General features: G+C 42.7%; 1 protein-coding gene across 6 annotated transcripts in view; it reads left to right on the forward strand.

Annotated features, from left to right (window-relative positions):
• Window positions 1-422: 422 nt before the first annotated feature.
• Window positions 423-24,540, forward strand: part of LOC139757253 (alpha-tocopherol transfer protein-like) — a 42,380-nt gene continuing 18,262 nt past the window's right edge. Inside the window, exons 1-4 of one of the 6 annotated variants that reach the window (XM_071677557.1) lie at window positions 491-569; window positions 20,944-21,234; window positions 23,262-23,442; window positions 24,065-24,378. In XM_071677557.1, the coding sequence (XP_071533658.1) occupies window positions 23,332-23,442; window positions 24,065-24,378 (425 nt within the window). In that variant the 5' untranslated portion in view covers window positions 491-569; window positions 20,944-21,234; window positions 23,262-23,331. Of the gene's footprint in view, window positions 570-2,680; window positions 2,935-20,943; window positions 21,235-23,261; window positions 23,443-24,064; window positions 24,379-24,540 lie in introns of those variants that run through there. The other 5 variants (XM_071677558.1, XM_071677555.1, XM_071677556.1 and 2 more) reach the window with 5 other exon arrangements.

Genomic DNA, 24,540 nt, shown 5'->3' on the forward strand with positions numbered 1-24,540 from the left:
ATACATGTAAACTAAACATTCATAAACTATGTTCGTATCGATACGATTTCAAAATTTTAAGGGAGCCATTTATTGCATACTCTAGTACTGGAGTCTCTACCATAGAATACACAATTCTGTTTGTGTAAGACAAACATTTGTAAACCTTACAAAACTCTACCATTAGGTCCACACACTGCAACAAGTTTCATATTCCGTGCCTCTAATAGACTTCGGACACTACCGTATACTGTAAGACAAGTTTTACGGATACGGCAACAAGGCAGACGACGAAATTCTATTGATTTCTTTATTTGACTACCTCTTTTTTTCCGCCAATTGTATTTTACGATATGTATGTGTGTATTATATATAATTCATCTTACTATATCATTATCTAAAATATAAAACTTTATTTAGAACTCTAAAGAGCACTTAAATAATGGATCCTCGCTGGCGGCGTACGATACACTCTGTATACATCAGTAGGTGTGGGAGAGAGACAATCCCGGTCAGGCTGTAGTGTGAGAAGGAAGTGTTTGTAGCGAAGTGCATTATATTACGACACAGTTATCTTTTGGTGGCGCCAGGTAAGATCAGATACTATTTTTCCGTCTCTCCTAATGTAATAACGGGGTAAGTTGACAGAGTTTTCAGCTTTACTGTAAGTTTATATATATGAAGGTAGTTACAACATAGGTCGTAGCACGTAAGTCACTATCAGGTGCCGCTCTTCTTGTTACTGTGGGAAATATACGGTGTGTGAATATCTTGTTTAACTGAGCGTAGATTGCTGAGGTGTACACAGATGCATATGTCTTGGTCGGTCCGTCACGGTAAGCAACACTCATGGTGTAAGAGCACAGTCCCTACTGCGTGGCGCATGACAGTTCCCAGATTATAGTATTACTCATTCATGACAATATGTGGCGCCAAGTTATCGATTTATATTTTAGATTGTTATAGGAAGAAATACAAATACTGTAAGATTAAGACGAAGTAAAAAAAAACTAAGCATCACAGTTGAAATGTATAAAAATGATCTTAGAATAACTGGCATATGTATGCATTCATTTGTAATTTCTAAGTAGATTACACTGAAGTATTGATCTATTCCTGTAAAAGACACAGAAAGAGACGCTATGGTAGAATTTTATCTTCCGCGAAACTGCTCTCAGGGGCTTGAGGATGGATGCTTCGATTTGTCTAATCCCAGTTACGTTTATTTAGGGTACTCGTGTATATACAAGATGTAAATGTTCTTGTATGTTACTGATACTCAGTTAACTCAAGATGAACTGGGAACGTTCTTTGGAAGTAGAACGCGTAACGGAAATGGATTCTAGTCGCGCTGGTTTTCATACTGAAGGTTTCTAGTACACGTGTAAAAAGTGAGCTGGTGCGTGTTGTGCGTATGTGTTGTGTACCAATTGTCATGCTTGCTGTTAGTACAAATCTAAGCACAATACTCATGTATTTCTGTACGCGAGGACCGATCACCCATGATGATACCATACTAGAAGAACGTAAAGTAAAAAGTTTTCAATCAATACAGCTTTATGTTAGTGGATTATTATTTATTATAGTTAATTCATAGTTTATATAACACGTATACACACCAGCTGTAAAAGAGCTGGAAATTTATGTCCTTAAATAAGTCACGACTGAAAGAAATGGTTCTGTGTATGGACTAAATGCAGGAATGTTGGATAATCGATAATCCATTTATTGGAATGAATATAAGAACGTTTGACTATATGGATTAGATGAACGTGGTTGGGGAAGAATGGGACTGTGTACTTTTGGAAGGAAAGGACGTGTCAACAGTAGAAAAGTGAGAGTGTAGATGGAATAGTGTGGATAGGAGAAGGATGGGCGTATGGTTGGAGTTATGGGTTATGCGATAGTGCCTAAGGGTTTAGGCAACAGTCCCCCCTCCCTCTCCTCTACATCCCACCTAGCCACTCCCAAGGCCACAGCACATGATTGTGTGCAAGGCTGTTAAGTCATACCATATGGGAAAATTATGAACGTCCAAGTACATTTGTACACATTTGGGATCGTTTGTACATTTTCATTGGATGCCTTGGGTTATATGAATATGAATCACCGTAAGCTAGGTTGAAAATTTATATAGAAAATTATTGGGAATAGGTTAAGAGAATATAAGGGGAAAAAATCTTCCAGAGCATAAGTCGTCATAGATAAGAAAAAATGTAAGTAGAACAGATAAACAGATGGCTATTGAACCATATGTGTACCGTACATGTAAACGTCAGGATGTGTTTAGTTGGTTGAACGTTGGTAATGTTTCAATTTTGGGAACTTGAAGATGGAAATGTGTTTAGTTTCATTAAACAAATATGCAAAGAAAGGAAGTAATACTACTGTCAACATATAATGTCAGAAAAGTACGCCATGAACATTTTAGCACGCTGTTACCATGTGAGTAAAACAAGGCCAAGGAATACTTGCCAGTGTTACCAGGCTCGGAACTCCGTTGTTTTTGCCATGATGATAATGAGCATCTTGTCATAGCAACCGAGAAGAGGTATGGAGGTGTGTAGCGAAGGTGGTGGATGAGGCAGCGATGGACTGGGCGGACCTGCTGATAAGGACTTGTCAGATACCATTAATTCGATAATACAGCAGCGTGATAAAGTGATTAGTAGTGTTTTCATGTGGTATTAACCATAGCTGGTAGTGGTTGTGACAGAGTGGTAGATTTGTCGTATGTATCAAAGTTTTGTAGTGTGTTTATCTATTTGAACGGTACAGGGAGGGAATTCTACCTCCGAAGGGACATTCAGCTACTTTTTTCTATCCAAACTTTTAAAACTGAGGTGCCATACGAACTTTGGAGTTTGTCTGGGACCTTCGTAAGTTGATGCAATCTTCCGCACTCTACACTTCCATCATGACCTTGGCATTGGCATCATCTGCAAATATATTCAGGTAAGAGTCCAATCCTTCCGGCTTGTTATTTACAGAGATGAGGAAAAGTTCACCACTGGTAACCCCAACCCATTACGAAAAGGCTTCTCTAACATGCATCCATTGATCTCTGTCACTAAGGTGATTTTCCCTCCAGCCATCTAGCTTCTTTACCAGCTTCTTGTGGGATAGTGTCAAATGCTTTCTGGCTGTCCTGATAAAGAGGAACGACGTAGCCTTCTTTTTTGTCTGTATACACTCGTTTCCATGAGAATCTTCATGGGATCAGTCTTCTTCAGTCGTAAATTATCTTATAACGTAATTTTGTCATATGATTTGCCCTAGTCACGTTGGCGTACCTGGGTTCAATATCCTTGTAATCGTTGCTTCCCTTCTGGTTTATATAGTGTAGTTGCGTCCCTGCACAGGAATAATGCTGAGCTAGATTCTGTGGTTCTTCTCTCCCGCTAATTTTACACGTCAAGAACATCATTGATTACTTCTTCATATCACAGTTGTTGTAGTGAGTGTAGGGCATGCATTGTGGTGTAGCTCACACATGACTGTATTTTGACAATACTCATCCTGTGGGGTAATGATTGGCCTTGTAGCGAACACGTACATGCTTTAGTACAGGTGCACTCTCAAAGGCAAGCACTGCTGTTCAGTCACATACGTACATATAGATACTCATTTACACAAATTCTTATTTACACATTTACATACGCACGACGCACCACAATATAGCCAAACACACACACCTACCCACCCACATCGGGTAATCATGATGACTCATGGTTTTTGCATGACACTTACTCAGGGACTTGGTGACCACTGTAAGGAACCAGGATGTGTACACTCCTCTCCGAGGCTGCTCTCTGGACGCCTCAGTAGTCACCAAAAATTCGCTGGATGGAACACACTGGCGGATTTCATGGTCAACAGGATGTAATGTATAGCCTGCGACGAGGAAAATGGTGGTAATTACCTCAGTGGCTCAAAAAAAAAAAGAAGAAAACCTACCCACTCTTACAGTCGAGGGATATCTGAAATAAAAGCTCACCATGGTAATGGAAATAATGACTAACATATGGAAGAGTAGGTGAATCTTTCAGGGCAACTTTAGTGAATTACATTTGTACTACAGTTCAGTCCTTTTCTGTTTCTTCACCGGTGTGCTCCCACAGCCTCAGTGGGGCTCCTCCCCCAACACACACACACACACACTAGTCAGTAGGGTCCGTATTTCCCCATCACCCGAGCTGGTATTCCCCACTTAACTATTCCTCCTTCCATTTTACCTTCACTGCGGCAACAGTAACCTCAAGAAGGTGGATGATTCACCATAATTCTCTTTTCATTTTTGCCGCAAGAAGGATCGATTTATTTCGGACTCGCTGCCCACCCTGTGAACGGTAGCGCCAAAATATAGGACACCGAGTGGACACTGCTGTACTACGGCATGTTTACCTGACCCCAGGAATGTTGCTGGTATCATCAAGAGAGGTTGTAAGACCTTGAACTCGACTACTGGTCAGTAGGACAGTGACCCGTGCTAGTGAGAGCCCGGTGAATCTAACAAAAACTTGACCTATGTAGCTTTAAAAGAAGAAAGATATATACGCGTTGGTCTACGCTAGAACGCAAGTAAAGGGAATTAGGAAACACTCTTTCATAAACCTCATAACATGATTATATATATATATATATATATATATATATATATATATATATATATATATATATATATATATATATCGACCAAAATACTATGAGATGCATCAAAGAGACATCAAACATTAAACTATGAGGGCCGCATGTACGAGATGGAATTTTAATGTACTGCCAAGTGAAATGAATAAATGAATGAATGAATATATATATATATATATATATATATATATATATATATATATATATATATATATATATATATATATATATATATATATGCTGCTCTTACGTAGAAAAGATAATTTGACGGCCAAAAATAGTTCCGGATGAACCCAAAACCAGACAACTGTGCAATGTGCCTGGAAGAAGAGACTGAAATTATTACTAAATAAGCGGTTTTTGCGGTGAGAGGTACGCGGTAGCCCTGTCATATGGCGAAATTTTAGCAGGTCTCTCTCTCTCTCTATCTCTATCTCTCTCTCTCTCTCTCTCTCTCTCTCTCTCTCTCTATATATATATATATATATCTATATATATATATATATATATATATATATATATATATATATATATATATATATATATATATATATGAGTAAATCGCTGGAAAAATATACGCAGTAGCTTCAAGATTTCGATTATATTCCGATCCACTGCAGAGGATGAAAAGCTTGGAGCTTTTTTCAGCTAGTTTACTCATATCAATGCATCATGTGTGTATATAATTTACTACAATATATATATGTTTACCAAATGGCGTCCTAGCTACGTTTCTAAGTTGTATATCATCTCTAAATTGTATATCAACTGACTGTCATATTTCTCTCTTGCGTCTCCCCTGATGATGTGATTATTACACGAAAATGCACTTGGGAACTTATATATATATATATAAATGTCCCGTTACGACACCACTAATTCCCCAATTGCGTTTATCTTAAAACCAACAGAAAGCATCTGAAGCAACATGCACCAGTCATAAAACCAACAAAAGCAACTGCAGTAAGATTAACACCAATAAAGGTGGTGGTCTTTAAGGGCTCTCGTGAGGTCTTGCGCGGCCGGTTTGACAGCGCTGTGTGACGTGGGGTTGGGGGGGGGGTGTTATCGAGGTCGGGGAAAGTTGTGACATAATGCTCTCCCCTTCCAACCATCAAGGTATATTTGAGTCCACCTGACTCACACACACACACACACACACACACACAGACATTCACTACCCACCATTAATTACGTGTTACCAGCGACCAGCACATCTATTATCGCCCGCCGCTGCTATCACGCAAGTAACCAGACATCTGTAGAGCCACCGCCGACGCGTCGCCTCCGTACCACCACAATCTGATGCTGTCCTGCGTAGAAAATTGAAACCAGATGAGGTAAAGTAATTAGGTCCCCCCTACAGGTCAAGGACAACAATGGGAAAATAGTCGAGAGGAAATCAAGGAATTAGAAGAAGGAAGACGGGAGTGTTAAGAGTGCTTAGTTATTAGGAAGATATACTGTAAGCTGATGCTTATCTGTTGATGAAAACTTGCCCTTGGTCTACCATCTATAATATCGGATTGGCTACCAATCCCCGTGCAATATTTTTTGTGTATAATCTCCGGTACGTGATCAGCTTCAGTGCCATATAGCTTATGTGTTGTTGTTAATATGATCGTTGTCTGTTAATTTTACGTTTATGGTTTAAAAGGAGTGCGAGTGAGAAAATCCAGGTCGTATTTAAAGGCGTTAAGTGTTGAAGATGCGCCATGCGGGAGGCTGGAAGCCGTGCGTTTTTTTCGATACTAGAGAAAAAACGTATAATTTTATCGTAGGGACCCTTGCAAATGTAATTAACCAATTAAATTTGTCGCCAAGGTGAAATCTGGTAAATTTAAACGTGTTGTCAAGTCGTAGTTAGAAGACGTGGTTAATGGAGAGTCATCTGACACTATCAAAAGTAAACGACGATATAATGAGTTAATTTGGTCAGCCTTTGGTTTTAAGCGTCGCAAGGTGGGTCTAACTAAAAATGGCAACGGTAGTAGACCTTATCGATTACAGAGGCTTTAAATGGCAAATACTCAAGGTCCCACCCTGCTTATCCCCATCAACTCTCTCTGCTCTCCAGAGTACAAGTATCATGTATCATGCTCTTGCGTATTCAAGTATTCTGTCTATATATAGCACATAATATCTCATGGTCTTAATTACTTTACATCTGCAAATATACAGGGCAGATTGAAAGTGTGTGGATGTGACACTACATTCTCATCCCTAACTTAAGTTTATATAAAGTACGGCGTTGGTTAGTTAAAAACTGAAGTAGTCTATGATTGCCAGAAAGGAGATAATCAACTGAAAATGTAAAGAGTGGGATCTTTCATCTGTGTATTATGTTTAGATTCCGTGATGTGGTTTGCGTGTCAATATAAACAACAAAACTCATATGTCCTCAAGTTTCCCATGCCATATGATACCCTCCCCAGTGTTGTGCTGTCAACCCGCGCTCTTCCTATCGCTGGTGAATCTTTGGTCCTTGAGAAGACCTAAAGCATTTGCCTTCCAAGTCATCTCCATATTTCCATTGATCTCTAGTGTAGCTGCTTAACGGTATCAAAACCTCTTCCTCAGACAATGGGGACCCTAGTCGACACTCTCACTTCGACATTTAGCTAGAGTCGGATGACTTTGACCTAGATTTACGATGCTGCCAACCGACGTTTGATTGTACTTTTACTTTTGTAATTGTTGATTTTTTGGAAGATTAATGAGAGGAGGGAAGGAGACTTCAAGACTGTGTACGATTTGTTTTTGCACATTGTGAGAAGAGATATCATGGCTCAGAACTAGTGTTGTCATTGTACTGATTTCGTAAACAGTTTGCAGCATTTTTTTTTTACTGTGCCTTTACAGGAATAAATAAGAAATTCAATGCAAGTTATGTATTTACTTTACATAATTGTCCTTCTCTGGAAGCAGTGGACTAAAACAGGGCATATGAAGCGGTTAGATAGAACCAAGGAAAGGTCTGCAGTGCCTGGTTGTGGATGGTAGATACAGGGTTGTGGTTTAGTTGCATTAAACATTACAGCAAGAGAGTGAATGTGAGCGAACGAGGCCATTTCTTTGTATGTCCATGGCGCAAACCTTGCTAATGCAGGAAGAGGCGAATATATATATATATATATATATATATATATATATATATATATATATATATATATATATATATATATATATATATATATATATAATGTTCTAAAATTACCTGTTATACAGATATCAGTTCAGCTATCCCTTCTCTGTGAAAGTGAAAGTTATGAAGCAGGTTGTGTGATTTGTACCCGTGCTTGGTCCCTTATCATCTTGAATGCGAATATTGTATGAGTAAAGCGTTTCAGTTGATCGTGTATTTACATTCAAGATTAAGATATCCAGATGAATGGCTGATGAAACTTAGGAATTTACGTTATTTGACTGAAATACGTTAACGTATAAATATCGGTAATTTCACCCCATTTATCTTAACATTAATGTGCTTTAAAACCTTATGGAACATACACACACACACAAACTGCATCCTGCTAATTTTACCACCGTTGTGGAAATGGTTAGCAGATGAATTAGTTACCCTCCTTGTATAAGATATATACAAACCGGTTTTGATACCGTGTGTTGACTTGAAGTAACATGAGTGTACATCATTTTATGTTGTCCGATGCGTTATTGAAAAGGACAGAACAAAGTAATCTTCGTCGGAACATGTTTTCATTTCTCTTTGAGGAAAAAAAAGAATTACAATGACCTATGTAAACAATGGCAAAATACTGCAGGTATCAATAGTTGGAGAGTTCAGCAAGGTACCACAGTCCTCAGCACCTTTATGTATGGTTGTTCTGTATACATCTTGTTTCCAAGATTCTACAGCTACGCTGATGCTGATCTTTCCTCTCGTAGAAAATGACTGGTCATTTTTTTTATGTGCCACAGTTCACTAGCCTTCACTCAAGGAATTTAGGACTTCCGAGTGCGACTGAGGAAGTAAAGCTGGTCGGACCCGTTGGCATATTGTGGATATTTGTGGAGGAGGCCTCTAAAACGACTCTCTGAACCCGTGCATGTGCCAAGGTGCTTGAACTTTGCACATGTCATTGAACTGGTCGTTTTGTTGCGTTGCTTCCAGTGAATCTTGTTTTGTTCAGTCGGGGAGTGAACTCCACACGATGTAGGTATGGAACCTACGTGGCTAGGGATCATGGTGCTTGAGTTAACCCCAAAAAGCGTGATATGGTGACTAGGTTCCTCTTTTATTTCTTTTGGCCAACTAGTTTGCCATCTGCAGGCCTACAGTTCATAGGAAGTTGCCTCTGATATCCAATATCGTCTTAATCAGACGGACACTCGCAACTCCCCATGTATTTCCTTGTCAAATTTTGGAGATGCTTCCGATCCTCCTGTACTCATACTTTCCAATTTGTCCCTAGGATCAAAGCTGAATGTTTACAGCCAGATGCTCAAGGTTTCTTGTATTTTGACGTTGACTTTAGGCACTGTCACACCATACCGATGTTCTTTCACCTCACTTTCAGCGATCCCAAGTCGTGTACTGGGTTTATTCTCTATAATCTTTCGTGTCTCACTGCGGACGAGAGAATGAGGCGTGTTTCCCATCAGACTGCCCTGAGCTAGTCTTTGGGAAAACTTGGAAGTTACTGTACTAAATGATCCTTAGTGATGGTCAGGAATACTGCAACGTTAGTTGGTCTTGTCCTTGTGTTTTCAGTTGTTTTATAAGTAAAGTAACAGTGAAAGGAAAACCTTGAAACACTGAAAAAGTGTATGATACAGAAGGCTTGTGGCTCCACGAATTGGGAAAAAATCCTCTTTCACGAGACCATATCGGTAATCGCAGGTAATCATGCACCTTATGCCCGAGAGGAGAGAGGCATTTGAAATGTCATGCGAGATGAGAGAAGCATATAAGTTAGGAGGAGAGAGGAGATGCAGTGTCGTGTATAATAGAGACTTTCAACTGTTACGTACGAGGAGAAAGGTACTGAACTGCCTTGTGAGAAGGGGGAAAATGGCTTAGAACTGCCTTGTAAAACGAGAAGTATCAAATTGCTTTTCAAGGAGAGGCTTGGGGAGTTAAGACTGCTATACGGGAGGAAAAGGAGTCCAAAATTTTATGAAGAAATTAAAAGGCCTACGTAGATGCGTCTTCACGTGCGTTGAAGAGAATCGTGTGGAAATGCCTGGTAGAGGAAAGGGAGTTAGCCGTCATCATTACATACTACGCCAGCAGCCAGTGGTTAGCCTTACCTTGACGTGCGGTCAAGTGTTCTGGTAAGGGGAGAATTTACCGCAAAGTATACCACATTTGACGTACATAATTACGACTAATTTCTACAGGACTGAGCGTATGGCTGACGGGACCCAGTGTAAAGGAACCCTTAACACGACGTAGCAGTACCTCACACTATTGTGGGTGATTTAGTTTATAGTCAAATAATCATCTGTTTGGGCGTCTGTAATTCGGGAGAAAGTACTTCGTGACACGGCACACCAGGTGGCATTCTACCTTCAGTCAAAATTTACATGGTATTATCACAGTCGTTCTGCGACTGCGCTTCACAGACGCAGATAAGAAGAAAGCGTTGTAATGGAACCATCTCCCCACAGCCGAGAGGACCAGGTGTGTTCTTGGTGAATGTTGCTTCGAAAACCTTGCTTTCAACCGTATTAACTGGGGCGAGACGTAATCCCTACCTGCTCACACCGCCACGGGTGGAAAGGGTCTGGCGAAAGATCGATTCGGTTTTGTAAATCCCCGGATGCCGTCTTTTGACATTACCGAGCCCTCCCGATTCTCGGAGGTATGCAAGAAAATATTGCGCTCTCTGCACCAAAATTAGGGGGATGAATGTTCATATGTAAATTTCTGTTGGTGGCTCTTGTAAATCATAGCTTTTGCATTTTTTTTTATATACCATTATTTACATACTGAACAGAGGTAAGTATACTGACTATCTCAAAACTTATTTGAATTGTCTTAGATGTTGGTACTGATACTCTAGTTTATTACAGAGTTGCACGATAGTCAAAGAAGTTGAGTTATTTACTTATTCTTTTCTCATTTACGAATCACGGACGGCACTGTGTTACGTTTACCACTCACAGCAACACATCCTCTTACTATGAGTGTTATGAAGACGTCGCCAACGCTTAGAAGAAAACATTTCCATGGTATCTATCGAGGTCAGATCGCCAAAGGTCGATTTGGCATTTACTTTGCGTCCGCTCGGCGTGTGCTCGCTTTCTTTGGCCTGTTCGCTCGCCCCAGCCTCAATAATGTACATGGATACATTTTTTCTTCTGCGGGATGGCTTAACGCAATGGCTAACGAACTTATTCGTTTTAAAGTCACATGGCAGTAGGGCAGCGGCTTACGTTGTACTGACAACCAATTGCTTATATATTTCCAATAAGCGACGATGCAAATTATGTCATATGGTGTATTATGCTATTAATTGTTCCCCACATTCATTCCTACAGGTAATATCCCCGCCTACAGAGCTGGGTTCCCTGATCATCTGGTGAAGAAATTACTTAAATGTTACGAAAAGGGTTTTTCACCCGTGTCTGTCCTGTCTCTTAACCTCGTACAGATTCGATGTCCTAACCTATGCAATACACGTCCACACTCCATCATACGCCAGGTATCCCATTAATCAACCAGCCCCAGAAGGAGAGGATGAACAACTGGGGTGGGTTTGTAAGGCGGTTTCCTGCCCCTGTCCGGGACTCGAACCTAGGTCCGTTAAACTGATGGATCGTAACGCCATCCACTGATGCAGACACTGCGTCGTACTGCAGTTAACCTGATGGTAGTCAAGTGCTTCATTTGACACCATTCTGCTGGTTTCCCTCATTCTCGTTCGTAAAGGTGGGTGTTGAAAGCCCAGTGAGCACGACGATACGAACCATGACCACGACCTTTGACCACGACGTCACGACAAGATGGCCATTGCCTCTGTCGTAACCCACGAGGGGTGGGGGTCAGGTCAGAGTTGACCCCCTTTATATCCCGCTGGTCGTAGCGTCATGTTCAACCAGCCAGCTCAGTTAACGTCATGACCCCTATATATCCATGGCTCACCCATCATGACTAAAGTGGATATTCTACTCTTCTCCACCCAGGCTTTTCCATCACCTCCAGCTCCCCTCTCTCTCTCTCTCTCTCTCTCTCTCTCTCTCTCTCTCTCTCTCTCTCTCTCTCTCTCTCTCTCTCTCTCTCTCTCATCTATCTATCTATCTAATGTCTATCTATCTACCTTTTCAAGGTGTTGTAGATGTTCCTCCCATGTCTGGGTGGAGGAAGACAATATGCTCATGTCTCTCAATCTCTTATTTTTCACCAGTTTACATCTGGCGCAACATATGTGTGTCTCTGAGCTAATAATCAGTCATCTTTTTTAAGGCTTGTACTTCAATATACACGACCTCTTCCACCTCTCTCTCTCTCTCTCTCTCTCTCTCTCTCTCTCTCTCTCTCTCTCTCTCATAAAGCCTACCCACGACAAACCCAAGGAAGGCGACAGACCTTGAAAAGGCAAGAAGTCACGGTAAGCGACATTCAGAGCAGGGTCGTCAGCCAAGTCCCCCTAACATCCTTCGCGAGAAATGTTGAACTGGGTCGTCCGTCCTCATTATGCACTCGTGTGCACTGGTATACGAACCCTGCACCACGAGACGGTACAGGGTAAATCTCACCAGAAGGGTCATAGTACCGACGTATCGTATCGCCATGCTGAGGGGGGGACCAAGTCTTAGTGCCTCAGAATATATTGGAGTTGTACCCTGGAACACGATACTCTACCCACAACCAAGTTGCCTTTCAGATTCCGGGAGAACTGCTTCTCTAACCACCCCAGTGGATGTCACCGCGTCACGTCACCAGCGTCTTTTCAGGGGATATCACCGCGTCACGTCACCAGCGTCTTTTCAGGGGATGTCTCTGCGTCACGTCACCAGCGTCTTTTCAGTGGATGTCACCGCGTCACGTCACCAGCGTCTTTTCAGGGGATGTCTCTGCGTCACGTCACCAGCGTCTTTTCAGTGGATGTCACCGCGTCACGTCACCAGCGTCTTTTCAGGGGATGTCTCCGCGTCACGTCACCAGCGTCTTTTCAGGGGATGTCTCCGCGTCACGTCACCAGCGTCTTTTCAGTGGATGTCACCGCGTCACGTCACCAGCGTCTTTTCAGTGGATGTTACCGCGTCACGTCACCAGCGTCTTTTCAGTGGATGTCTCCGCGTCACGTCACCAGCGTCTTTTCAGTGGATGTCACCGCGTCACGTCACCAGCGTCTTTTCAGTGGATGTCACCTCGTCACGTCACCAGCGTCTTTTCAGTGGATGTCACCGCGTCACGTCACCAGCGTCTTTTCAGTGGATGTCTCCGCGTCAAGTCACCAGCGTCTTTTCAGTGGATGTCACCTCGTCACGTCACCAGCGTCTTTTGCAAAGCTCATGAAAAAAAAGTAGAAAAGTCATAAACAGAGGTTCCTCTAACGTCTGGCCTTCGCCCGCGTAGCACTTATTTACCCCCAGCGTCAGCGTGACTTGCAACGTGCACTCGGGGGTGCTCTGCGCACCAACTGATTTCTTGACATCTCATAAAAAAATCTCATGCTCACCACACATGACCACCTGACGACCTGAGCGATGGTTTGAGTGTCTTGTTAAATGTCGTGTCACCCTAGGTGCTCAGTCCTTAGCGATACAGCCATCCCAATACATCAATCGAGGTGCTTAACTCTCCCAATAATAATGATAATAATAATAATAATAATAATAATAATAATAATAATAATAATAATAATAATAATGAATGAACAAATGATGCCTTTTCTTCGTTTATTCCCAGCGCTTCGTCGCTATCACGGGAAACGGCGAATGAATGGACATAATGATAATGATTATTATTATTATCATTATTATTTCTATTATTATTATTCATATTCTTATTTCGTTATGCTCTGTCGCTGTTTCTCGCGTTAGCGAGGAAGCGCAATGAAACAGACGAAAGAATGGCCCAACCCACCCACATACACATGTATATACATAAACGCCCACACACGCACATATACATACCTATACATTTCAACGTATACATACATATATACACACATGTATAACTTCATACTTGCTGCCTTCATCCATTCTCGTCGCAACCCCGCCACATATGAAATGGCACCCCCTCCTCCCGGCGCGCACGAGGTAGCGCCAGGAAAGACAACAAAGGCTACATTCGTTCACACACTCTAGCTGTCATGTGTAATGCACCGAAACCACAGCAACCTTTCCACATCCAGGCCCCAAAGAACTTTCCGTGGTTCACCCCAGACGCTACACATACCCTGGTTCAATCCATTGACAGCACGTCAACCTTGGTATACCGCATCGTTCCAATTCACTCTATTCCTTGCACGCCTTTCACCCTCCTGTATGTTCAAGCTCTGATCACTCAAAATCTTTTACACTCCATCCTTCCACCTCCAATTTGGTCTCCCACTTCTCGTTCCCTCCACCTCTGACACACAATATCCGCTTTGTCAATTTTTCCTCACTCGTTCTCTCCATGTGACCAAACCATTTCAATGCACCCTCTTCTGTTCTCTCAACCACACTCTTTTTATTACCACACATCTCTCTTACCCTTTCATTACTTACTCGATCAAACTACCTCATGAATGTAACTCATATCAAGCAAGTTTTTATTAAGAAAATGTCTCATGGCTCCCTGCAAGGATATTAATTTATTTGTTGGTAAATATGCCTTCATTTTCTCGACCTTATGGGAACGAGATAAGTAAATACGTTACACGGTTACAGGGTCGCTTTTTCTGTTACATACTGACTTTAAACGCTCATTAATATATAAATGCAAGTTTCACGAGAACTGCAATCCTTTCGTTACTCATTTAACGAACAGATTTATTAACATTTTGTATGGATGAGTTAAGCATTTCTACGTTATACAGTTATTGATTCTTAGGTCATAACTGTGACGCAAGATGCAGGTATGACGGCGTGACCTCTGACCTGACGGCAGGTTAGAGGTAATACCATCGTCATCTGGGAATTACGACTGTCTGTAACCCCTATAGTAATAGCTCTTCCCCACAGATTGAACACCTGTGTTGTCATGGCAAGTTAAAAAAAAAAAGAAGTCAGATCTTCCATGACCAGCTGACTGCGGAGACACTGATGGGGAAGATGCCGCTAGATTACCTGATATGATATCACTTAAGAGGTTCTTGTGGTATCTGATGATCCTCTGGTTCAACATTTAGTAACCAGTACAAAGCTGGTGTTGTGTGTGCGGTAACCCCACACCTCACGACGCCTGGTCTCAACCTCACGCCACATGCCATAACCTTAGTACCCCACGCCAGGACTCTATATCCAACACCTCCACCTCTTACTTTGAAATTTCTTACGCTATATTTCTCGAGCTAAGAATAAGAGCGTTGTTGTGGGGACTGCGCCAGAAGGCCGAGATCAGTTGCTGGTAGAAACTTGAAGGTTTATGATACGATAATGATGATGCAATTAGGTTATTTGCCACGTACATTATGCTACAGTTACATGTTGAACTGCAATCAGATATGCAAGTCGAATTCTACCACAGATGCAGAGCGAGATACGCAAGTGGTCGTTAAAAACATCGGATCCTACCACAGATGCAGAGCGAGGAACGCAGGTGTTCGTTAAATACGTTAGATCCTACCACAGATGCAGAGCGAGAAACGTAGGTGTTCGTTAAATACGTTAGATCCTACCACAGATGCAGAGCGAGAAACGCAGGTGTTCGTTGAATTCATTAGGTCCTACCACAGATGTAGGGGCGGTAGATTACATCATGTAACGCGAATGTAGGTTAGAGATCATTAACGTGCATGGCTCAAGTACTGCCCTGTCTCCTAGTATTAGTCTGCTCTCTCTCTCTCTCTCTCTCTCTCTCTCTCTCTCTCTCTCTCTCTCTCTCTCTCTCTCTCTCTCTCCCAAGTATTAATCTACCCCCTGTTGTTTAACCCGCCGCCTCGCCTTCCCTTCCCTTCCCCTCCCCTCTATACTTTCTCCCCCTCCTATATGTGTATCGTTCACTAGGGGGTCCGCCACTCTGCCCCCTAGTATTAATCAGCCCCCCCGCCCTCTCCCAAGGGGCACCACGGGGAGGAAAAAAGTGCGAAGAAGGCGCCCTTGTGGTTATCTTATCATCACCTGGGTAGCCACTGAGATAACTCTGGAGTATGGTGATCGCAGCTGGAGGTATGTACCCTTGTGACCTCAGTGTTTTCCTCTCTCATCCCCCTCCTTCGGGGGAGATGTGCGCCCCGTCCCCCCTTCCCCCCTCCAGACGGTTAGCTCCGTCGATTCCTAAGGCACGACAGTACGACCCTTGGGTATCATGGTCAGGGGTCACGCCATCTTACTCGAGGACCTTACAGTCGCACCATCGTTCTTAAGACGGTCGTACCGTCGTGCTCGAAGAGATCGAGCCATCGTGCTGGTAAAAAAAAAGGGGGGGAGGGTCGTACTTTCGTGCTCAGTGGTCGAACTGTTATACCCAAGGGTCGTACCCTCTTGCTCAAGTGGGTAAGGCCACATGTGAGAGTCATGTTCCAGGCCTCTCCCCCAGCCGGGGTTATCGGACACTCACCCGATTTAGTTACATTGTGGGTCCTCGTGGATACTATCAACATATGTAAGGATTCGTAACAGAGGCAGGAGACCAAACTGACAGGTGATTGCTAAGGCATACTGGTTGTATATACTAATAGAAGGAACAATAATATGCTGATACATGCAATAATGATATACTGATACACAGTGATAATATACTGACACATGCAACAGTAATATATTAATACATGCAGTCATGGTATACATGCAGTAAATACTAATACATGTAAGAATACATGATCGTGTTAAGTTGTACGAAACACAGTCTTCACTTAGTGTTCCACAACTCAACCTGTTGCAGTGATACAAGTGGTGGACCTTTTTATGCTGTGGTCGAGTCCTCTCTCTCTCTCTCTCTCTCTCTCTCTCTCTCTCTCTCTCTCTCTCTCTCTCTCTCTCTCTCTCTCTCTCTCTCTCTCTCTAATCTGCCTACCATGAGAAAACTAATTAGTGATTAGAGGTATGTCTGTCCCTCTCAATTACCAGCAACTTCTGAGGAAATGTGTATATGGTCAGCGTAATGTCAGGACGAGGAGCAGTCAGCCTGGCGTGTCAGGTCTTGTGAGGTCGGCGTGTCAGGTCGATGTGTCAGGTAGAAGAGCAAAGTAATCTCCAACACGCGTCATCCTTTCGTCCCGGTCAGTGTATTGGCCGCCCCGCTCAACTCAAGTGTTGAGTAGAGGGCGAGTAAGTCGGCTGGTCTGTTCCCCGAGAGCACTTGTCTGGGGACGTCTGTTCACGTCAAGGGTAAGATCCCACCGGGATGCGTCTCGTTTTGTGCCTTCGTGAAGACTGATGTTTTTCATGTGCCTTCTTGTTAGCACTCTGTCCTCTCCGCCCTTCCCATCACATTCCCTTCCTTGTCGTATACATCCACGGCGTACATCATTTCCCTCCCTGTGTGCACTCTCCCGTTGTAAAGAGAATTTCATCCCTTCTCCCTGGTGACTCGACCCTCTGGGCTGGCCTTATGTAACACCCTCCCCTCTCATGCCCTCTCTCTTGCTCGGCCAGTTGCTTCCCCACACTTCTGTTCTTACCATCTCTCCTCTTCCTCACCTGCCTAACCCTTCCCTCCACCTCTTGCCTACCTCCTCCTCCTTGACCCTCTGCCTCCTGGCTTTCATACACCCGTCCAACTCCCTCTTTTTATCCTACTTCCCCCTTCCCTGTCGCTCACCTCTTCTCAAGACAAATTTTCTTCATTCTACACCTTTCTCCGTCTGTATATTCCCCTTCCTTTACGTGCTTTCTTTTCTTTCTGCCTCGCCGACTGTCAAACAGAACATAACCCCTTGCTGAACACTTGACATCACGTAAATCACACAGACTCGACATTTTCCTGTACTGAGCGCATTGTGCTGGTCCCTTTATACCTTCCAGTAGCTCGTTTTCTTCCCTCCTCCCTCTTTTTTCCTGTCTCCCTGCGTTCCAGTCTTCCTCCCTGCCCATTCCCAAGCCATAACCATCCCCGTGACTCACCGTATACTCCCGTGGAATCCTTCACACCTCGTCTCCAGTATGTCTGGCCAGCCATGGGGCTCCGCCTCTCTTAACTTCCCCTCCGTTCTTTTCCCTGAGTCACTCACGCCCCTTTTACAATCGTTCCTCCCCAGACTTTGCTCTACGGACCTCTTTGCCGAACCTTGTTTCATTATCGGGTCTTGGCACTGCTCTTGTCAAAACCTGACGTGGGTGACGCTTGACGCATACATCGCCAGTCTATTCAAAGACCTTGTCTGTTGTGCTCCCGAGGGAGGAAAGCGATGACGAGGGGCCCACAGAGCTCCTGCAGGAGGGGGAAGCCTGGGTCACATAGAGGCACTGTTGCTGGGGTCGGTATTCGGAGGGCAAGATCGTTCTCGCCATCTGAGCGCGCGGAAGTGAACTATAGCTTTAAACGCCAGTTTTTCCGCCATCTTTCGGAGCCGAAAATGAATTATGACAGTGGGCATAAAGGGCACTGGAGCGATGCCGGAAGTGCGTCAATGTACTTCCTTTTCACTGAGGCAAACAATCAAGACTCGAACAATCGACTTCCTACGCTGGGTGTCGTGTTAAGTATTCGTTTTTTTCCGGGTGTCGTCGTGCTTCTGCTGGGTGTCGCGTTGCTGGTTAGGTTTATAGTCACACACACACACACATATATGGTGGCATATATTCAGACTGTACGTGTGAGAAAATCTCTGTGGATACAGGTGGTAGAGGCTCGAGACGGGCTTCACATGCGACTCCCATAACTCTATACCCTCATGATATGTAACAAGTCTAATCATTTCGCATATTATGATGATATCCAATTTGTCTGACGGTGCTGTAATCAGGATCATATAATCGAAATTAATATATATAAATATATATATATATATATATATATATATATATATATATATATATATATATATATATATATAGCATTTGTGGTTATTCGTAAGCAAACTTGCGTTAATTAGCTCACAGAGGGGAAATGTGCGCAAATATCATTATTAGGTACGCAAATATTATTTTGCAAGTGGATTAAATTTATATAAACTAGGACGAAATCTCAACACTGCAGAACTTTCAGTTCACAATTGACCAGAGACGAAGGCAGCAGCCTGCATCAGTCATCTCAAGGTTGTATAGTCTCTTGATATTCCACGTGCACGGTTTTAGTCGTTTTGATGCGGTTGATGTACATTGATGCACCCGGTGGCAGGTGTTGCATAAGCCATGGACAATGAGAGGGGGTTGCAGGGGGTACATCGTGCCCGGACCTGGGGGTCCAAAAGGGGACCCGGGAATTTCCTGGGATCTCGGAAAATGTTTGTATGTAATGAGGGCTACCATTCCACCCTTCTCTCATCTTCCATAACGGTTTTTGGCCTTATAGCTCATGGCATTAAACCGTAGTGGATAAAAACAGGATGACTAATAGAGAAGGGAAGGGGACCCGAAAAAAACTTTGTACCCCCTGACAAATTTCCTCTCAGAGGCCCTGGCATACACAGCAGTCGGTATATAAAAATAACTTGAACCGTCATGAAGACAAATTCCCATGAATTTAATCCGAATCCGTATTATCAAAAAAAAAAAAAGTAAGAGTACAAGATTCCCAAACAGGTAACTAATATGGCGATCTTTGACGAGATTAAACTGCATATGGATTCCAGCATGATGAAACACTGGCATTTGGAAACGTATCTTGAATGATACGATTTACTGTTTGTTCTTAACATTTGCTCGTCTAGATGGCAGAACACGTCTGGCCTTACAGTACCATAAGATACCAGAAGGTCTGCCTGCGTGTCTAGTATTTCCAAGCCGTGAATGACAACGGCTGGGGGGAAAATACAAACAGGTACACGAGTTTCAGTGAGAGTTGGCGGCTTGAGAGAGTGAGGTCACCCACTCATTGAGAACGTGCGCGTAGAAATCTCCGATTTATATACATTGTTACATACTTCCAGCCTGCTGCCCTGGTGACAAATGAACTCGTTAACCGTGAGAGTGAGGGAGGGAAGTCGTGTGGGGTGGTGAGGTAGACCGCGAAAGAGACGCACAGATGTAGAGTATATAGTAGTGTAGAGCTGGAGGAGTTTCAGATGAAGATGCTGGGGAATGCTTGTCGATCATATGCAAGTGTGGGCGAGGTTAGAGGTGTGCAAGGAGACGCAATCTTGCTGACGAACTAAGATGAACATCGCGGAAACTTGAAGAAGCCCGTGTGTGTGTGTGTGTGTGTGTGTGTGTGAGGGCGGGGGGAGCCTTTGTTCCCTCCACCTCGCCGGACGTAGGATGGAGGATGAATTGCGTGTGAAATGTGAGGCTTTGTGCACTTCATCCATCTCGTGTAAGGGGGAACTAAGTTAAAGATAGATAGATAGGCCAATTCTTAAACTATGCATTTGTAGATAGAAAAATACTCTTCATCCATGATCGGCGTCTTTAATGGAGTATAATTCGATTTTTGGAAAGCAAGTATACTTTGGTAAACCTTATCTTTATGTCGTGTTATAGTTAAAGATGAATAACTACGTTCTTTGACCTTTAACGACTTGAAACATGTTGATAATATAAATACGCTAGACATATCTCACTGAAGTTGAGGAAAGACACGGAGAAAGTTGACTCAAATATTCTGGTAGCGAGACATAATAAGAGCAGGCCTATGACTGCCGACAGTGTCAGAGTTCAGGACGTGTACAAGGCAGTAGATCTGGAACAATATAATCAGGCTCTAAAGACGAAATATAACGGAGGAGGGAAATGGAGTGGAGAGGGGTGGTGTCAGCATGACAAGGTAGGTTGGTCCTGGCAGGCAGAGGGAGGGAGGCTCGTCTTTAATGAGTCGTGTTGGTGTCACCAGGAGGGTGGTGACCTTGACTTTCCGGCCGACATAATAAAAAAAAAACGGAATGCAAACACGTCCGTATTAATATTTACTGATACTCGCGACGGTCTTGCCTTGCGTTGTGACTTAATTCATTGTACAGAGCTCGTTCGTTAAAGTTGAACCCTTTGCTCCGCAGCTGGACCAAGCTGAGTTCCGAGTAATTCGTATGCTGAGAGCTGTTTGTTATGGCTCTGTCCCGATAATTGGGAATGTATTTTAAATGCACTTCTGCTGCCTTCCAGCATATCTTCATTAACCCAGGGGACGAAGTTGCAAAGGTCTCGGTCAACAGAAGCTCGTCTGTAGTAATTTGTAGCTTCCAAAGCAACACTAACTACTGCAAGGAGGTCGGATCTACTGTCTAGAACCTCTCTAGAAACAGTAACTCCTGCAGGGAGGTAGGATCTACTGTCTACAGGCTCCATCGCAACACTAGCTCTTACAGGAGGTAGGATCTACCGTCTGCAGCCTCCAGAGTAACAAACTCCTACAGGGAGGTAGCCTCCACAGCAACACTGAACTCCTGCGGGGAGGTAAAGTCTACTGTTTACAGTATCCAAAGCAACACTAGCTTCTGCAGGGTGGTAAGAACTACTGTCTACAGCCTCTGTAACAACAGTAGTTCTAACAGTTGGTAGGATCTACCGTTAGCAGTCTCCATGATAACACTAGCTGATGCATGATTGTAGGGTCTTCTTTCTGCAGCTTCCATAGCCACACTAGTTCCTGTAGGAAGGATCTACTCTACAGCCTCCTTAGCAACAACAGCTAGCTCCTGCAACGTGGAAGGATCTACCATCCTCAGTCTCACATTCATCACTAGCTCCTGCAAGTTGGGAGGATCTACCATCCATCAGTCTCAAGAGCATCACTAGCTCTTGTAAGGTGGTAGGATCTACTGCCTGCAGCTTCCAATGCAGCACCAGCTCCTACAGAAAGGAAGGTCTACTATATGCAGTCCCTGTAGTAGCATCAGCTCCTGCAGGGTGGTAGGAGCTACTGTCTACAGCCTTTATAGCAACACTGGCTCTAAAGGGGGGTAGGATCTACTTTTTGCAGCCTTTGTAGCAACACTGCTGCAGAAGGATGCTTGACCCAAGTGACAGTTCAACAGCTACAGCTTCTTACCTTAGCTACTGAGGTAAAGATGCTTGTTGGAGACAGTCCCTGCCTGGCACCTCAGAAATGTCAAACTCCATGATAAGTCATGTTTTGGTGCTGATGTGCCTGTCAAGGCCACATAGTGCCTGCTGGAAAAGGAGAGGTAAGTTTTAAGTGATTGTGCCTCTTCTGCTAGAAAGGGGGGCAAATGAATTGATGAAGATGAGAAGGAAATTATTTGTGGGCTGAGGACAAGGTGGAGGGCAGAGTACTGAAAGCCATGTCCTGCAAGGGAAGGGTTGATGTCCTAAAGCATTCACTTCATGTGAAGAAAAAGTATATATTGCTGTGACGAATATTGTAAAGAATTACATATTTTTGTAATCTTAGAAAAAGGACTACTCCTCAGAAAGGAAATACTGAGCACTGAAAAATATAGTTATAATTTGTCCATTGTGTGTTGACAAAATTGGTGCTATTTACTTAGGTATAACAGATATAATATAGAATGATTCAGAATAATTATGGTGCTTTCTTTTTATTCATAGCTTTTTAGATATAATTTAGAATTAGATTGTGCTTTGTGTTAATTCATAGCTTCTTGTTGAGGTGTGAAGTTTAGTGGAATGTTAATTTTTACAACCAGTTACTGTTTATGGATGGCATATGGTATATATTAACAGAATTATATCTATCTATCTATCTACCTATCTATCTATCTATCTATATAAATATATATATATATATATATTTTTTTTTTTTTTTTTTTTTTTTTTTATATACTTTGTCGCTGTCTCCCGCGTTTGCGAGGTAGCGCAAGGAAACAGACGAAAGAAATGGCCCAACCCCCCCCCCATACACATGTACATACACACGTCCACACACGCAAATATACATACCTACACAGCTTTCCATGGTTTACCCCAGACGCTTCACATGCCTTGATTCAATCCACTGACAGCACGTCAACCCCTGTATACCACATCGCTCCATTTCACTCTATTCCTTGCCCTCCTTTCACCCTCCTGCATGTTCAGGCCCCGATCACACAAAATCTTTTTCACTCCATCTTTCCACCTCCAATTTGGTCTCCCTCTTCTCCTCGTTCCCTCCACCTCCGACACATATATCCTCTTGGTCAATCTTTCCTCACTCATTCTCTCCATGTGCCCAAACCATATATATATATATATATATATATATATATATTTCTTTCTTTCTTTCTTTCAATCTATTCGCCATTTCCCGCATTAGCGAGGTAGCGTTAAGAACAGAGGACTGGGCCTTTGAGGGAATATAAATATATATATTTTTTTTTCTCTCTCTCTCTTTCCACACAATCATTTAGTAAAGAAAGTAGCATAACAGGGGTTGGCATAACTTACTGAGGAAATTATATATGATAAAAGCTCTGCAAAGATCACTGATTTAGATGTACCTATAAAGCCTTTCTTCTCAGCAGGGAAGTGACACAGATGGAAAGGAGATTGAGCACCTCAATGTAAGCACTCTGTGACCAGGCAGTGGAGATGGTGGAAACACGAGATGAGGTTGGGATGGCTGCCATCCAGCCAGCATCTCAAAATATGGAAGGACCACTTGATCAACAACATATTAATGATGAAAAAGTAAAAAGTGAGGTAATGATATACTTCTCTTAAACAGTTTAAGTTCATTATGATAATCATGGTGTTCCCAGACTCCACCTACAAGTGGTTACACCTTAAGAGAGAAATCACCTTTAACAAGGTTGTAAGCAGATGTAAAAGAGTACATCATCAATGAGGACCTCCTAGTCCCTTTGGATCTCATTATACCCTGCTCCTGCGTGGAGCCCAGTCTCAAACCTGAAGGAGCCTGTAAAGGGGGTCCTGAGGGTGAAAATATAGTCCTTATAGATGATTACCCAGTTTGATCATCATAACTTCTTTTATAAGGTAGATTTTTCTTTTTCTTAATTCTATATGGTAATTTGCTATTTTCAGGGAATGATTTTCAAATATATATGTAACAGTATAAAGTTGCACTAACAACACAAGGAGCATCAATGGGAAGCTTGTAAAAGTTTAAGGTTTCAGTTTGGATGACACAATTCGATTGGCTGATAAACATATGCATTTGGTAATTTTCATTTATTATAAGGAGAAACAAGCCGGTCACTGCCTTAGGTATGCTAAGAAATTCTAACACATAAATCATATTATTCAAACCTTTCATTTTAATAAGAGGCTGTGATATATAGTGGACTTACATTTCATGCAGCAATCTGAAAAGGAAGGAGAGGAATTGAAAACAGGGACTGCACAGGAAGTAAAGATTAATAAACAAGAAATAGAAAAAGAAACAGAAGTCACTGCAGCAACAGAAGTTATAAAGGAAGCAGGTGAAAAGGTAGATGAACGGGAAGTACCCACAAATGAGGATGTGAATGGTGCAATCCAGGCAGTTCTGAGGATGGACAGAAGGGTTGTATCTGAGGCTGAAGATGGTGCTCTTCCAAAAGAGCTGGCAGCTGAAGCAGAATGGGACCTTCATGAAAAGTCTGAGTGGGTTGACCGTGATGTACAGGCACTAAGGTAAGAACCTGATTATGTTGCAGTTTAGGGGTACCACAAAAGTAAATAGAATTTGGATAAAAGCATATTGATGAATTCTTTATAGTCTGTAAAAGTGATTTTGACCAGGGGAGCATGATTTTTCACAGCTAATTTTCCTATATGAAAAGTGATTGTAAGTGC

This window comes from Panulirus ornatus, chromosome 25, assembly GCF_036320965.1.
Source record: "Panulirus ornatus isolate Po-2019 chromosome 25, ASM3632096v1, whole genome shotgun sequence".
Classification (NCBI taxonomy): Eukaryota; Metazoa; Arthropoda; class Malacostraca; order Decapoda; family Palinuridae; genus Panulirus; species Panulirus ornatus.